This window comes from Suricata suricatta, chromosome 5, assembly GCF_006229205.1.
Source record: "Suricata suricatta isolate VVHF042 chromosome 5, meerkat_22Aug2017_6uvM2_HiC, whole genome shotgun sequence".
Classification (NCBI taxonomy): domain Eukaryota; kingdom Metazoa; phylum Chordata; class Mammalia; order Carnivora; family Herpestidae; genus Suricata; species Suricata suricatta.
The window spans coordinates 72,198,964-72,216,221 of NC_043704.1; the positions used below are offsets into that span (position 1 = coordinate 72,198,964).

The 17,258-nt window shown below is 34.8% G+C and overlaps 1 protein-coding gene across 13 annotated transcripts in view; it reads right to left on the reverse strand.

Moving 5' to 3' along the window:
• Window positions 1–17,258, reverse strand: part of DLG1 (discs large MAGUK scaffold protein 1) — a 255,930-nt gene that overhangs the window by 85,142 nt on the left and 153,530 nt on the right. For all 13 annotated transcript variants that reach the window (XM_029939594.1, XM_029939593.1, XM_029939592.1 and 10 more), the window contains 6 exons: window positions 15,912–15,962; window positions 12,843–12,967; window positions 10,996–11,165; window positions 9,924–10,060; window positions 3,986–4,130; window positions 1,702–1,822 (listed from right to left, as the gene is read on the reverse strand). In XM_029939594.1, the coding sequence (XP_029795454.1) occupies window positions 1,702–1,822; window positions 3,986–4,130; window positions 9,924–10,060; window positions 10,996–11,165; window positions 12,843–12,967; window positions 15,912–15,962 (749 nt within the window). The remainder of the gene's footprint in view (window positions 1–1,701; window positions 1,823–3,985; window positions 4,131–9,923; window positions 10,061–10,995; window positions 11,166–12,842; window positions 12,968–15,911; window positions 15,963–17,258) is intronic.

Consider the following 17,258-nt stretch of genomic DNA (forward strand, 5'->3'; position numbering starts at 1 on the left):
CCATAGAACTCCCTTATGACCCAGCAATAGCCCTGCTAGGGATTTACCCAAGGGATACAGAAGTGCTGATGCATAAGGGCACATGTACCCCAATGTTCATAGCAGCAATGTCAACAATAGCCAAAACATAGAAAGAGCCTAAATGTCCATCACCTGATGAGTGGATCAAGAAGATGTGGTATATATACACGATGGAGTACTACATGGCAATGAGAGGGAATGACATATGGCCATTTGTAGGAAAGTGGATGGACCTTGAGGGTGTCATGCTGAGTGAAATAAGCCAGGCAGAGAAGGACAGAAACCATAGGTTTGCACTCATAGGTCTAACAGGAAAACAGGAGAAACCTAATGGAGGACCAGGGGGAGGGGAAGAGGGAAAGAGAGTTGGGGAGAGAGAGGGATGCAAAACTTGAGAGACTACTAAATACTGAAAACAAACAGGGTTGAAGGGAAGGGGGAGGGGGAAAAAGAGATGGTGGTGATGGAGGAGGGCATTTGTGGGGAAGAGCACTGGGTGTTGTATGGAAACCAATTTGACAATAAACTATTAAAAAAAAAAAGAATTTTATGATCTTAAGCAAATGAAAAAAAAATAAAGCAAAGAGCCTTAAAATTCATATCACAAAGAAAAAAACCACAGGGGTGCCTGGGTGACTCAGCTGGTTAACCTGCAGACTTCAGCTCAGGTCATGATCACGCGATTCTTGAGTTCAAGCCCCAGCCTGGAGCCTGCTTTGGATTCTGTGTCTCCCTCTCTCTCTCTGTTTCTCCCCCTCTCAAGCTCTGTCTCTTCTCAAAAATAAACCACCATTAAAAAAATAATTTAAAAACAATCAAAAGACAAAAAACAAAGAAATAACCACAAACACTGTTCTGCTAATTTTCATTCCAAACACTTACTGTGCACCTATTATAAATTAAAATTTCAATATTGCTAACTACTGAAAAAGAGGGCACAGATGAAAATTCCTTCCTATGGGACCTTAAAGAGACCACCGCCTGGAGCCAGGAGTCTGACAGAATAGTTGTAAGAATGAAAGCTCAACAATACTAATGCCAACAATAATGCAATTAATAAAAACATAGATACTAATTGGCAGATATTATGTTAAATGAAATACTGGTGCAAATTATAAAGCAATATGTATAAACATGTCATATTACTATATTGAACAATATAAAAAATCTAAAATACTTTTCACATATTTTTTTCTCACCTATAGTTAAGAGTTTTTTGGGAATAAAAAGCAGTTAAGTTAAAGTTAGATCAAAGTAAATTTTTAGAGTGAGGATATCAAGGATACTAAAAGCAAAGAAAATATCACTTGTTGAATTGTAAACATGAATCATGTAACTGCCATAATAAGTTTTATGATAGATAGGAATATATGAAAAGGTAGTTTTAAATATACATAAACACAGTCATAACTTAGTTTTACCTATGCCTATTTCTAAGCACAATTTGCCATTCCTGAAAAAGAAGTGGTATGTTTTTTAAAAGGGCAGTAACTTGTTTAGAATCTAAAATATTTTTCTATTTCAGCCTCTTTATGAACTCGCCAATGAAAAAAGTTAAGGTTTAAGGTCATTATCTATTGATAAAATTTTTTAGTCCTGAAAACTGTGGCTGTCTTACTTGGTTGATTATAATTCCATCTAACAGTCAGCTTTATTTAAGATGAATGTTCACTTCCTTACCTTGTAATTTCATCATCTCCAAGCACTGCTTTTGAAACAGGTGAGTATCTGGCTGGTGATGCTGGTGTATGGCTCAAGTAGGAAGATGGACTAACATGGTTATCAACAGGTTGAGAAGAAGCTTCAAAACAGACAGTAAAAGACACTTTAAGTGAAACAAGCCATTCAGTACTGATCTGTGTGAATTATCAATTTCAAGGTTAGTTAATAAGTAATTTATATTCACTTATTTATGTAAGTTGGTAGAAAAGACTGATTTATCAGGTAAAAAATTAGATAAGCTGAAATTTCCAGATAAAAACTAGTTTAAAAGCAAACTTATTCCATCTGGTTTTTCTTGAGAAAACAGAACTAAAAAGGAGTTTTACATTAACTGATTTTCACAGTGAAATCCAGGAATGGTCATTTAAAAGCTATTATTAATGAACTGTAGTAAGAACACAGGCTGAAGGATATAATAAAATTCATAATTGCAGCCACCTAATGAATGAGGGGAATGGAAATAGAATCTTAGGAAAGAGCTGAATGACAAAGGGTAAACTTCAGCATTTTCACCATGTTCTATCAGTTCAATAGATGCAAAAAATAGATTCTACCTATATCTACAGTAAAACCAACCAATCATTATTTGTTAATCTTTAGGACTAGCTTTTCATTTTTTTTGTCATAATAGCATACAAAAAAAGGGATAATTCAATTAAAAATAACATTTTCCCCCCAGTGTAACGTATTTGTAACGTATTTGTAGGAAGCACCCTGGCTATTCATGTATTTGGCCAATTCTCAGTTTGTAGAGCAACTGTTAAAAATTTGCATTGCTGTCTTGAACAGATAAGGCAGCTTACTAAATGAATAAGACTGGTACTTACATTGGTGCACAAAATACCTTATTGGTGAATTTGCATCTCTAATTAAAAATAAAAATACATAAAGTCCTTATATAAAGTTTGTGTGTGATACCAACTGTAAGAATTTTTAATAAGTAACAAAGTTCTGTTCTGACATGAAGTATTAAAAAAAAAAAAGACATCATCCATGTCCATTAAAGAGACTGAATACAATTTTTAAAAGTTCAGTTATACTTGAGGAGCCTGGTGGCTCAGTAGGTTAAGTGTCAGACTTTGGCTCAGGTCATGATCTCATGGTTTCTGAGTTCTAGCCCCATGTCAGGCTCTGTGTTGACAGCTCAGAGCCTGGAGCCTGCTTTGGATTCTGTGTCTCCCTCTTTCTACCTCTCAAAAATAAACAAACATTGAACAAAATTTTTTTAAGTTCAGTTATACTTGAGTAATTAACAAATCAATGGGCAGATAATGTATTATTGGAAGACAGTATATTCATTTCAAAGTATAATTTATATTAAACTTAAAATTACATTAGTACTATCAAAACAATTCATTTCTAGGCAACACAATTGTACTGTATACAAATGTAGTTAGCTAATATACTAGGAACTTGTAAAAAAGAGTATCTGTGCTTATATAATTGAGAGTATAGAAAAGCCCAAGTTTCAAAATTTATGAGCGGGAGAGAGAGAGAGCACAGCAGGGAGGGGCAAAGAGAGAGGAGGAGAGAGAATCCTGAGCACTTTCCTCCCTGTCAGTACAGAGCCTGTCACAGGGCTTGATCTCATAAACCGTGAGATCATGACCTGAGCCAAAATCAAGAGTCAGACACTTAACTGACTGAGCCACCCAGATGCCCTGAACAGCCCAAGTTTAGAAATATTTAAAATAATTATTTCTCAAAGTGTAGTCCATGAGTTAGTCCACCAGAAGCATCAGAATTACTCTGGTTGTTAAAAGAACTGCTTGTTAAAGTATGTTTCTGTGCTATATATCCCACGACTATTAGAAAAAAAATGTGCACCATCTGCCAATACCTTTGGCAACTATTATTTACACATAACTTCGAAAAAGGCTGCCTCCCTTCTTACTATCAAGATTCTGATTTAAAAATAATTTTTTAAAATGTTTATTTTTATTTATTTTGAGAGAGAGAGAATGCACGCATGAGTGAGGGAGGGGCAGAGGGAGAGAGGGAAAGAATGAATCTCAAGAGGGTTCTATGCTCAGAATGCAGAGCCCAACAGCAGGCTCAATCTCAGGAACCATGAGATAACAACAAACTGAGCTTAAATCAAGAGCCAGATGCTTACGCGACTAAGCCACCTGGGTACCCCTAAAATTGATTTTTAAAGACTATTAGGTTAAAATGCTTAGTATAGTTCATTGAAAATACCTAAAAATAGGGAAATATGATAGACTTAAGCAAAAAGACTTACAATTGGTGATATCAGGTGGTGCATAGCCATCATTCATATACATACTTGTGGGTTTTGCCACTTTCAAGTAAACAAAATCAGATGTGTTCTTTAAGGCAGTTACTGCTTCTTCATGAGTAACTTCTTCTAAACACACACTATTCACCTAAAAGAAAATCCCAGAAGACATTTGTTTTAGGACATTTTCACTTGCTTTCTTTTGTTTGGTTATAAACAATTATACCAAAATATAAAGTAACGGTGGTTATTAAGGAATATAAAGGTGGGTGGAAAGAAAATACCCATAATTTTTGTCTATCATATCAGGAAACTGTTTATGTATGTTAATGAAATAGCCAATCTTAATTCTAGCCCCTATTCCTCCCAATCCCCAAGCCTAATCCACTTTTTACTATTAGGTATTTATGAATATATGTGGGTATATTTTAGATTTTTTTTCAAAGAAAATGAGACTATATTAAAGTTTTTATTCTGCAACTGGATATTTAATATAAGGTATATTAGAAATCTTTCCATGTTGGGACATACAGAATTACCTCATTTTAAAAAACTGCTGCACATTATCCTATTGTGCGGTTGTATCATAATTTATTAAGCTATTTCAGTATTAATTAATTAATTTAAACTGTTCTAAATAAATGGCTTTAGTAAATTTATACTCACTACCACAAAATATGAGAGTGTCATGCCCATTTGCTCAAAACGCTGCCAACACCAAACAGTATCAATTTATAAAAAAGCATGCTTTGGGGTACTTCAGTGGCTCAGCTAGTTGACTGTTCAACTTCAGTTCAGGTCATGATCTCACAGTCTGTGAATCTGAGCCCCACATCAGGCTCTGTGCTGACAGCTTAGAGCCTGGAGCCTGCTTCGGATTCTGTCTCCTCCTCTCTCTGACCCTCCTCCCCCTTACCCTCTGTCTCTCTCTCTCTCAAAAATAAATAAAAACATCGATTTGTGCATCATTATTTAAATTTTCTCTTCCACTGTTTAATAGTCAAGGAAATTTTTTCAGTTTATTAGTCATTCATTTGTCTTCTGTTCTAGAAACAGAACTGATTTAAAAATTTTTTAAATGTTTATTTGTTTTTGAGAGAGAGACAGAATGTATGTGGAAGAAGGGCAGAGAGAGACACACACATACACAGAATCTAAGGCAGGGTCCAGAGAACCTCACAGGGGGCTCAAACCCACAAACTATGAGTTCATAACATGAGCCAAAGTTGGACATTTAACCAACTGAGCCACCTAGGTGCCCCCAAACAACTGATTTTTAGGAAACAGAATTGCTTTTTAAGTAGTGAGGTATATCTTGCAACCTTGCTGAACTTAGTTCTATCAGTAGGTTCCTTACAATTCATTTTTTAATGTTTATTTATTTTTGAGAGAGAGAGACTATGCGTGAGCAATGGGGGTGGGGCAAAGAGAGAGGGATGCAGAGGACTCGAAGTGGGCTCTGCGCTGAAAGCAGAGAGCCCAGTGTAAGGCTCGAACTCACAAACCATGAGATCATGACCCGAGCCTAAGTCGGACCCTTCACTGACTGAGCCACCAAGGTGCCCCAAGATTCTTTGTATATGTAATCTACAAATATAGTTTTCTTTTTTTTCTTCCCAATTTAAATGTTTTTCTTTTATTTCCCTGGCTAGACTCTTCAGTATAGTCCTACTAAAGGGGTAGTTGTGTCTTTCTATACATTTGTCCATTTCATCTAAGTCATCTAATATGTTGGCATATAATTGTTTATAAATAACACTATTTCCTTAAGTCTCCTCCTTTATTTCTACTTTTGGAAATTTGAGTCTTCTTTTTTTTCTTATCAGTTTAAGATTTGTTTTTGTTCACCTTTCCAAAGAACTGAGTTTTAGTTTTGTTTATCTTCTCTCTGGTTTTCCTTTTCCCTATTTCATTAACTTCTGCTCTAATCTTTATTACTCCCTTCCTTCTGCTAGCTTTAGATTTAGACTGCTCTTCTTTTTGGTAATTTTTTTTTTTTTTGCAAAGAAATAAAACACTGTGTTTGCAATGTTTTAAAATTACAATGTAGTAAACAAATACCCATTTTAGTATATTTTTCATTTCCCTAATTTGTACCTCTATAATTGATGGAACAGTTTTTAACGTCTTAACAAAAATTTATAAAGGGTCATAAAACAATCATTAACTTTTGCCATAGATTATTAATATGGGTTTTGCAGGGTTTCGACCACATGGTCATGTTTATAGTCCCACACTACCCAGGTATATAGTGAAGAAGGATTGCCTGCATTTTGAAATACACAGCTATGGTATAATTTTCTTTTGGTGGGCTGCAATGAGCCATAGTCCTTGGTATTCGCACCTTTGTAAAATCCTTTCCTACAGTGACCCTTGCTTGGCCATGTAACTAGCTTTAGCCAATGAGAGATATTTATAGTTGAGATGCCAAGAGAAGATTGGTAAATGCCATACACTGGAATTTGTCTTTTTGGTACATCCCTCTTGGAACCTGGTCACTATCCTGTGAGAAGCTCAATTTAGCCATGTGGAGAGGCCACTGGCTAACAGTCCCAGTTGAGCTCCCAGGTGACAGCCAATACCAACTTGTCTGCCATATATAAGTGAACTTGGAAGTGCATTCCTGGCCCTAGTTGAGCTTCCAGGGGACATTATGTGGAACAGAGACAGACTGTCCAGGCTGAACCCTATTCAACTGATGGAAGTATAAGCAAATAAATAATTACTTTGTTATTTTAGCCATTAATTTTTGTGTTTTCTTAAGCAGCATTAGATAATTGATAAAAGAGCTAACAAGATTTGCTAAGGGATTCAATATGGAGTATGAAAGGAGAATAATCCTTAAATTTTAGACCTGGGCAAACAGAAGTATAAAGCTCCCATTTCATGAGATGTGAAGATTGTGCAAGAACAGGATTTGGGGGTGGAGGGTGGGGTATAAGATGAAACTCAGAAGTTTATTCTTAGATATATTAAATTTGAGATGACTCTTGAGACATACAAAAAGAGACTAGATGAAATCTCTTAGGGCTTTTCAACTGTTTAGCCAAGAACCACTGCTAAAAATTTTTATGTTTCAGCCAAGCACAGCATTTATGTACAAGTGTGTAAAAAGAAAACTGAATTTCAGGAAACAATACTTATCTTTATCAATGTGCAATGAGATTCTGTAAGTTATTTGACCGTCTATCAAAAGGAAGAAAAAATGTACAAGGACCAAGTACTCTCTCACTTCAATGTTTAGAGATTAGGGAGAAGATGTACCAAAAGCAGAACAAGAAGGAGTGATCAGTGATGTAAGAGGAGTAAGAAAGAGGGTAACTGTTAAGCACAATGGAAAAAAGTGTCTGAAGAAGGAGGAAGGTGTGTCAAATGTCAATTAAAATGAGAACTAAGAATTTGGTAATTTCAGTGGCATTATGACAACACAAACCTGACTGAATGGTAATTCAGCATAAATTGCTGCCTTCTCAATCACTAAAAGGAAAACATGGTATTTAAGAAATTTAAAAGTACAAATGAGAAACTCAGTGGAGAAAGCAGGCTGTTTCGAACTGGTGTGTGTGTGTGTGTGTGTGTGTGTGTGTGTGTGCGCGCGCGCGTGCGAGCGCACGCGCAGAAAAGCAGTCAAAGTGAGCTCATTCCTCTTCCTTATTATAAACTTGAACACAATCAACCAATCTCCTTGCTGCAGCAATAAGCAGTACAGGACACCATGTACAATAAAGGAATCATTTATATACTGCTTAGGCATGTAAATTTTTCCAAAAAGACTTATTTATTTATTTACTTAAGTAATCTCTATACCCAACATGGGGCTTAAACTCACAATCCCAAGATCAAGAGTTGCATACTCTACCAACTAAGCAAGCTAGGTGCCCCAAGAGTGTGCATTTTTATAACCACTTTGGAAAACAGTATGTTTTTGCTATACTGTTACTAAGAGGGTATCCTATGACCAATAAGTTCCAAGGTTAGGTAAAGAGTTAGATGAAACTCTTATATATACATGTTCACAAGAACACACAGCAGCTTTCTTTAGCAGAATTATTCATAATAACAACAAAAAAAGGAAATACCCTAACTTACCACTATGCCAGATCTGCCTTTTTCAGATTCGCTTAAGCCTTCCTGCCCACTAGGCCTTGGCCATGTGCTTACTGGAGAGTCCTGGTTACTGCTACTCTCACCTTGTCTCCTTCCTTTACCAGCTCTTTCAATCTCTTCTAGAGTAAAAGCTGCACTTGGACTTGTATGGGCATGGCTGATGTGTTCCACAGAGAGCTATAATATGTCAAAAGCCTATGTCTGATCTGTCTAGATCACTGAGGCTCTGCTTTTTTCCACCACTTTGGGTTTCAGAGGAAGTACTATGCTATGGAGTATGGGAGCCGGCTTCCCAAGCACTTGCCCAGAGGAGGTGAGTTAACAGTCCAGAAATTTGGGACAGTAACCACCCATGGGAGTAGACTCTGTCTAACAAGAGACAGGAGATAAGTCCTTTCTTTTCCCTGGATGGCTGGATCTAAGGTTCAATAGTCCCACATCACCTGCTGGAAGACTGTCCTACATGATAAGAAATTAAATATATTTTCTTATAATATTATGGACAGCTTAGAAACATAATATCTTGTATTGACTTTCCCTCGTTCCCTCCTTCACCTTTCATTTTCATTTACTTTAGCTTCTGAGATTATGCTTCCCACCAAAACTCAAGCATGTAGCTTTTCTTCAAGTTTTGTTTTTCTAGGGAACATGGAACATGTATTGAAGAAGATTAGATAAATAAACTGCAGTATAGTCCTAGAAAAGAGTATTATGTAGAGGTGAAATGAACAAATTTTAGCTCCAGGCAACAATATGGATTAGTCTCAGTAAACCAATATTGAATAAAGAAGTACTAAAAGACTACATACAGCACAAGAGCCTTTAAAATTTTTTTCAGAAATTAGTATTAAACAAAATATTTAGGCATATGTATACGATTAAACAATTTTTAAAAAGCAAAGGAATGAGAAACACAAATTGTTGGTATTCTAGTTTTGGGCAGGGTAATGACTTTGGTGGTTTTCAATATACTATAAATAAAAATAATTTAAGTTAAAATAAAAGGGAAAAAGGAAAGTCACATATGAGGGATGTCACTGTGTTTAAATAATTCTGTGCATTCAAGTCCCTAACCCTTTAACAAAAATAGAGAAGGAAAGGGAAGAAAAATATAAGAGAAAAAGAGAAGGAAGCTGGTAGAGAAAAAAAAATGGCAAACAAAGATAATATCAAGAATCATTTTTCAGGTTTTGATCAAAGCACGATTAGTATTCACTCATTTAAATATTTTTAAACATCATATGTGGAACAGGAAAAACTTAACAGAAGACCATAGGGGAGGGGAAGGAGAAAAAATAGTTGAGGAGAGGGAGGGAAGCAAACCACAAGAGACTCTTAAAAACTGAGAACAAACTGAGGATTGATGGGGGGTGGGGGAGAAGGGAAAACTGGTGATGGGCATGGAGGAGGGCACTTGTTAGGATGAGCACTGGGTGTCATATGGAAACCAACTTGACAATAAACTGTATTTAAATAAATAAATAAATACTGTTTAAACATTTTTGGCAAGTAGAAATTCTGATCTGCCCCCACTCCCACCCAAAAAATGACATCAAAATGATTTATTATTATTTTAGTTAACATATAGTGTAATAATGATTTCAGGAATAGAGTTCAATGACTCATCACTTAACATATGATACCAGCGCTCATCTCAACAAATGTCTTCCTTAATTAATGCCCATCACCCATTTAGCCCATCCCCCCACTGAATCCCCGACCAGCAATCCCCAGTTTGTTCTTTGTATTTAAGTCTCTTACAGATGTCTCCCTCTCTGTTTTTATCTTATTGACATCAAAATTATTTTTTAAATAGCAGATTTCTTATACTCACTGCTAAAAGTTTATCTCCAATCTGAAGTTTACCATCTTTATGTGCTGCACCTCCTTCAATTATTTTGGTTACATAGATGCTATTATCCCCAGGAATATGTTGATTTCCAACACCTCCAGCAATGCTGAACCCAAGACCTGTTTGGAAAATACTAGTTTTGTAATTTCATCATTTATTGTGAATTTAAGTCCAGAAAGAAATGGCTGAAAACTAGATGATGATAATCTCATCACACGAATTTTTTTGTTTTAAAAACACAAAAGAATCTATTTGTATACTTTTAAAATCCTACGTATTTGCGTTGTAGTCAAGGGACAATTACATATATAGGTGTTCTATAGTTACAAATAAGTTCCTTTATTCTATCCCCTCCTGTTACTTCTTAAAATCTTTTTGTAAATGCATTTGTTAGTTCAAAGAGGCATTATAAAATTATTTCACTTTTGTTCCCACCATGACTGTGCTTCTAACATTTTTAATACCTTCACAAGATTAAAACAATTGAGAAAAATAATAAAATTTTTTGTGGTGGGAAGAACTAATAGGCTTCAAAAATGTGGATAATTCTGTTCTTTTTCCAACATTCTATGAATTAATTTTAAATAATGAATTTCTATAATTCATAAATGCCATCTATAGCTTTAATACCAGACAAATCTGTAGATTTCTATTCCTTTTTTTCATTTTTTAGAATACTACTTCTTCCATGAAGCTATAAATTAGAATCCATATTTCATTTATCCTCAATCCCATCAATGTCTTCAAAATTCATAAATCACATATTAACCATCCTCATGGAAGATATAACTGCTAATGACACATTCATAGTTTCTTCTTTAAACTTAGCCTGTGTATCTGTATTTAATATACTTTGTAGATTGAAGATTATAAGTTAATATCAACACTATACATGACTTCCAAAAATGAACAGAATAGAGAAATTCTAAAAATTCACATACATTCTGTAGATTACCAGTACTGTTAATCTTAGAATATGTGTCACAGAAAACTTGATAGTTACATTTATCTCAGAAATTTCTTACTAAATAATCTACGTTTGATTATTTCCTACCTTTAGGGCCTTTAATGAGCTTTATTTCCATTATTTTTTCTGATACTGGTTTCCGTCTTTTTACATACAACCGTACAATAGACCCCGCTTCTTTCAATGCTTCAACTGCTTTGCTATGTGTCACATCACGAACATCTACTTCATTTACTCGTAATATACAGTCATTGACCCTGAGAAAAAACCCAAGATATTAAAAATAAAATATACTGCCTTCTCAAACTAGATAAATTAAAAAAAATAAAGTTATTTCTTGAAATTTGCATGAAGCTAAAGATTGCATCATTTAGTTAAAAGGTTTCTCATATAATTTATTTTAACTTGACTCAGTAATATATTTCTTTAACGTTTGATTTGTTTCTAATTCTCACTTTCCCCCCAGCTCTGATCTCAGTTTCAATTGCACAGCATTCCATTAGGGGGTGAAAAGCCATCTAAAATTGGGCAGAGAAGGAGAACAAAGCACAATTAAAATATTAAAATTGATCCTGATAAGCTTCTATGTAATTAGCTTTGTTCAGAGTAAAGAAATTTTGTATGTGAAGACAGCGACAGGTTAGAGTTAATATAAAAGGAATGTTCCTTAGTGAAACAAATGGGACATATTAATTTTCACAAAAGCACAAATAAAAGGCCAGTAATGAAATTGTGAAGTAAATGTTTACATTTACATGAATGCTCAAATTATTAATTTTATATCTAATTTCATTAATATATCACCTGCTGTATCCAGTGAGAAGTTAAGAAACAAGAGCTGCATAAGGTATCAACAGCCTTAAATAGTTTTTTGTTTTGTTTGTCTTTTTTTTTGAGAGAAAGAGCGAGCAAGAGTGAGGGCAAGCGAGCATGCGTGTGCGTGCACACACATAGGATAGAATTTTAACAAGTTCCATGCATGGAGCCCGGGGCTCAATCTCACAACCCTGAGACCATCACTTGGGCCTAAATCAGAAGTCAGACACTCCACCAACTAAGCCACTCAATCACTCCAAAAACATGAGGTTTTTAACATATCACATAAAATTCTTAGCCTGAAACTTCAGACTATCACTATATAAATAAAAACCAATAAACAAGGGCATATGAAAAGTGCCATAATCCATGGCCTAAGGAAATAACAAAGTATGCTAAAAATATCTTGTACAATAGAACACTAAATTTAAGCAAGAGACCAATATTACTTCCATTCATTCAAGAAAATATATTAAATTATTTTAAATTTGCATAAAATTTCCTTTTTTGTGGTATGGGATACAAATTCAGATATAGATCATTTCTTGTATCCTAAGTTTATATACATGTTTCCCACCATAAAATAATAGAAACAGTTTGTGAATGTATTTAAAAATACAAAGGGAATGGGGCACTTAGGTGGCTCAGTTGGTTAAATGCCTGACTTCAGCTTAGTCATGATCTCACAGTTCGTGGGTTTGAGCCCCACGTTGGGCTCTGTGCTGACAGCTCAGAGCCTGGAGCCTGCTTCAGATTCTGTGTCTCCCTCTTTCTCTGCCCCATTCCTGCTCAAGTTCTGTCTCTCTCCCTCTCAAAAATACATAAACATTAATAAATAAATAAATAAAAATTCAAAGGGAATTCTATGATTTCTATGAATCTGTTCACATTTAAAACCATCAAATTTATTATTCAAAATGTTATAGTATCTGAGATAAAATGAAATTCCTTAATGAAAAGAGAAATAGAGCACAATTATCTTATTCATTTGTTACTTGGGCATCTACCTCATACTGGTTATTATGATAGTGTTTATTCGTATTGATGCCTTGTTCAATTTGCCTAAAGAAAAATATACAAAGTACATTCAGAATCACAACACAAAATGCAAAACCTACCGTAATCTTCCATCTTGGGCAGCTGCTCCCCCTGCAATAATTTTGGTAATGAAAATACTTGAGTCATCTCCAATGTGTGGGTTGTCTGTACCTCCTGCAATGCTGAAACCAAGCCCTGAATTTCCCTGGGGATAAAGGAAAAAAAAATTGAGCCTGAATAAGAATTACTTTTCTTGGTAGGTTCCTGTCATTATAGGACTTAGAAACTGTACTGACACAAGGCACACACATAAAAGTAGGAAATATGAAGATTCTAAATTAAGAAATATAAGGAAAGCTCCTTTTACTCTATGAAGAATTCAAAGGTAAGGGCACCTGTGTGGCTCAGTCGGTTATGCATCCGACTTTAGCTCAGGTCATGATCTCACAGTCTGTGCGTTTGAGCCCTGCGTCGGGCTCTGTGCTGACATCTCAGTGCCTGGAGCCTACTTTGGATTCTGTCTGTCCCTCTCTCTGCCCCTTCCCTGTTTGTGTTATGTCTCTCAAAAAATAAACATTGAAAAAAAACCTGAAAGAATTCAAAGGTGTTATTTCTAAGTAGGTACTGAGTACTTTTGTAGTCTAGTCTATGGTTCTTTCTTTAAAAGTGTGTGCTTTTATACTCGGATCTGTCACCCCTCTGCTGAGGTATTACTATTAGGTCTCTTTCTTTTAGAATGTACCCACTCATGTTTGGTAAGGCAAATTTCTCCTAAGAGAAAAAAACTGAAGTGATCTTCCTGTTACAATTATTTCTGGATAGGTAAAAGAAATATTTCAGCTTTAAAAAAACAGGGTAGGAAATGGTGCTTTTCTTCTGCTAACCTTGCCACCAGCTTATTTTAAAATAACCAAATTTTATCTGTTAAGTCATCATCCTTGATGTCTCCCACACCTCCATCCCTAAGATGTTTAACCAAGACACATGAATAAGCAAGAGGCATTTTTTTACTGCTGAAAGCCCAACCTGAGAACTCAACTAAGTGAGCTTTCTTGATAACAAAGTCAATTTTGCCAAAGCAGTGCTTTTTACTTGTTTTACATACTATAGTTTTGAACATTTTCTTTGAAGAACAGTTTCTACTGCTACCAAAAAGTCTTTAAAAATGATTGTTCTAAGCAGTGGTATTTAAAAAATGTTTGTTTTCAAAAATGTTCTAACTCTGGCTTTCAGGCAATTCGAATAAGCAGATATATCTGAACTGATTACTTAACTATTAATATTGAGTAACTTAAACATTCCCTTTATTATGTGTCCTACAATTCTATCTTAATAACTTTTTCAGTCTAAACTCTTTAAGAGTTACCAGTATATCAATAGTAGTATCAATAGGTTGTGGAGGTTACCAAGTCACCCAGGTAATCAAGTTCATTTTTTAATTTACTTTTTAAAAAACAGATACAACTTACATATAACATTGTATAAATTTAAGATACACAATGTGTTGATGTGACATATTTAAATACTGCAATATGATTACAACCATTGCTTTAGCTAACATCTCTATCATGTCACGTAACTGTCATTTATTTCTGTGATAAGAACATTTATCTAGTCTCTTAGCAATTTTTAAGCATACAATACAGTCTTACTGACTATAATCACTATGCTGTGCATTAGATCTCCAGAACTTAACTCATCTTCTAGTTACAAGTTTGTATCTTTTAACAACATCTCTCCAATTCCTGGTACTCAAGAAGTGTTTCACTGAATGAAAAAACAATGTAAATGTACAATCCTAACTAAATTTAAAAGGCACTGGGAAAGGATGGAATATGAATAAGATAAAAAAGTTAAAATTATGTTAATTATATCTCAAAAAAGGTAGAAAAACCCCAAATAAAGAAATACCATATTAAAATATGTATAATACATTAGTACTGTGCTTCCTTGAGAGTTACTCATCCATCTTACATGAGCAGGTAATTCAAATTCAGGTAGTGGGCAACAAAGATCTAGTATACATGTAAAAGACCCTTTTAGGTCTATTTTCACTCAGAGTTCACTCTGGCTTGAAACAAAAAAAATCTAATTATATAGGATTTTAGTTTATATAGACACTCAGCTATAGGAAATTGACTTATGTAAAACACTTTATTTCCCCAAAATGCTGGTCAGACAGGGTGGTATTACTAAAATATACCATAAATTGAATGAAGATATTCTTCTTCTTTTTTTTAATGTTTATTTATTTTTGAGAGAGAGGCAGTGGGAAACAGGGAAGGAGCCCAGAGAGAAGGAGACACAGATCCAAAGCAGGCCCCAAGCTCCAAGCTGTCAGCACAGAGCCCGCCGCTGGGCTTAAACTCACAAACTGCAAGATCACTTCTCATCCACGAAGCTGGATACTTAACTGACTGAGCCACCCAGGCACCCCTTGACCACATTACTGTTAAGGGGTAAATACTTCAAGAAAATTTACACATCTAAATCATACCCTTAAGTTATTTTCTGATTGGGGGAATGCATAAACTTTCAATAGGATCTTGTCCATTAAAAAGAAAACTGTTAACAATAACCACATTACTAGGATACTAAATACTTAAAAAATCAATAATGTTTTATATGAAAAGTAAATAAAAGTAAAATTTAGAAATAGAAACATCTGAGAAACTTAGACTAGAGGAGCTTGAGGAGACATGATAACTGTAAATGGAATGTAGTATTTTGGAAGGGATTCTGAAAGAACAACATAAAAACTAAGGAAATCCAAATATAAATGTTAGTTAATAATAATGTATCAATATGGTTCATTAGTTGAAACAAATGTATTTTAGTAATGTAAAATATTAACATTAGGCAAAACTGAGGCCTGGATAAATAGAAACTCTTGGTATAACTTTTCTGTAAGTCTAAAACTATTTTAAATAAAGTTTATTTTTTTAAAAAAAAAGGTTATTAAAGAAAAGCAACATGTACTTAAAGTCCCATGGCTAAATTTATAATAGTGATTTTATAAAAGGAACTAATATTACATGGTTCTGTTTTTAAAAGATCCTTTTAATTCTATATGAAAGAGCAGTATATTTAAAGAATTCTTCAAAGCAACAGATTTATGCATAAGAAACTTAAGATAATTAAATTTTTACCCTTTCAAGTGTGATTTCTTCATATTCATAATCTGCATCAGTGCCATTAACCTGATGGGGAAAAAGAAGTAGCATAGAAATTTAGAGTATAAAATTGGAAATGTCAGACATAATATTTGTATGATTTATTAATGTAAACCTGTTAAATATGACAGTAATCAAATTTGGCTTTAATAATTTTAGGTAAAAATTTCAAAGACTGGTAGAGTACAAATGTGATTAATGAACTGAAATTTATGACGCTATGACTTCAAATACTGAAAGGGTATATACAGCTTTTTATATTACAGACCTCCAACTCTTCACTGCCTTGATCCACACATCTAATCGGCTGCCAATTCTTACTCATTCACTTCAATTTTTCTGAAAACTATCACCTCTTCATTCCCATTTCTATTACCTTGGTACAAATCTTAGTTAATCTCTTCTGGATTACTGCCAGTATAATCTACCCAATCTCTTGGATTAGTATTCTCCACTCCCCAAATCATTCAAATGTGTTTTATACAGATGGATCTTTTTGGAGCCCATGTCTAATAACGTACTCACTCCAAAACTTTCAGAAACTCAAATACAAGGCTCTGTATGAACTGACCTCAATCTATCATTTAGCTTCATTCTTAATATACATAACTCATCTCTTCATGAGCATTACATACCATCAAATTTGAATGACTTGATCTTTCCTTTTTATATCTTGCAAGGTCCCACCTCTGCATCTGTTACTTTAGTGTTGTCACAAATTTCATTTATATATTTAAGTCCAAATTTGATGCCCCATTCAAGTTCTTGTTTACACCTTTTTTAAATGTTTATTTATTTATTTTTGAGAGGGGGAGGAGGGAAAGAATATAAGGGAGGGAGGGGCAGAGACAGAGGGAGGTAGACAGAATCTGAAGCAGGCTCCAGGCTGAGCTGTCAGCGCAGAACCTGACACAGGGCTCAAACCCATGAATGGTGGGATCATGACCTGAGCCGAAGTCAGATGCTCAACTGACTGAGCCACCCAGCCACCCCCTTAAGTTCTTGCTTACATTTTATAGACCAAGCACTTTATCTTATTCTTTCCAATTTATTCCCACTCCCTTCCGGAAGAAGTAATTTCCACACAGGGAGAGGGTCACTAGTGAAGGATGAATAGTCCTTGTAATCAGATTAATTTGGGTTCAAACCTTGCTTTAATATTTCTGATGATATGAAGCTGTGCAAAATACCCGAACAAATCAAATGATAAACTGCATTTCTCTAGATGCCTCCATGCTCTTTCGCAACATGACTAAACCATCCTACCATCAAGAGATGTCATCTATTTCTCCTTCCATTCAATCTAGGCGGGTCCTAGATGGG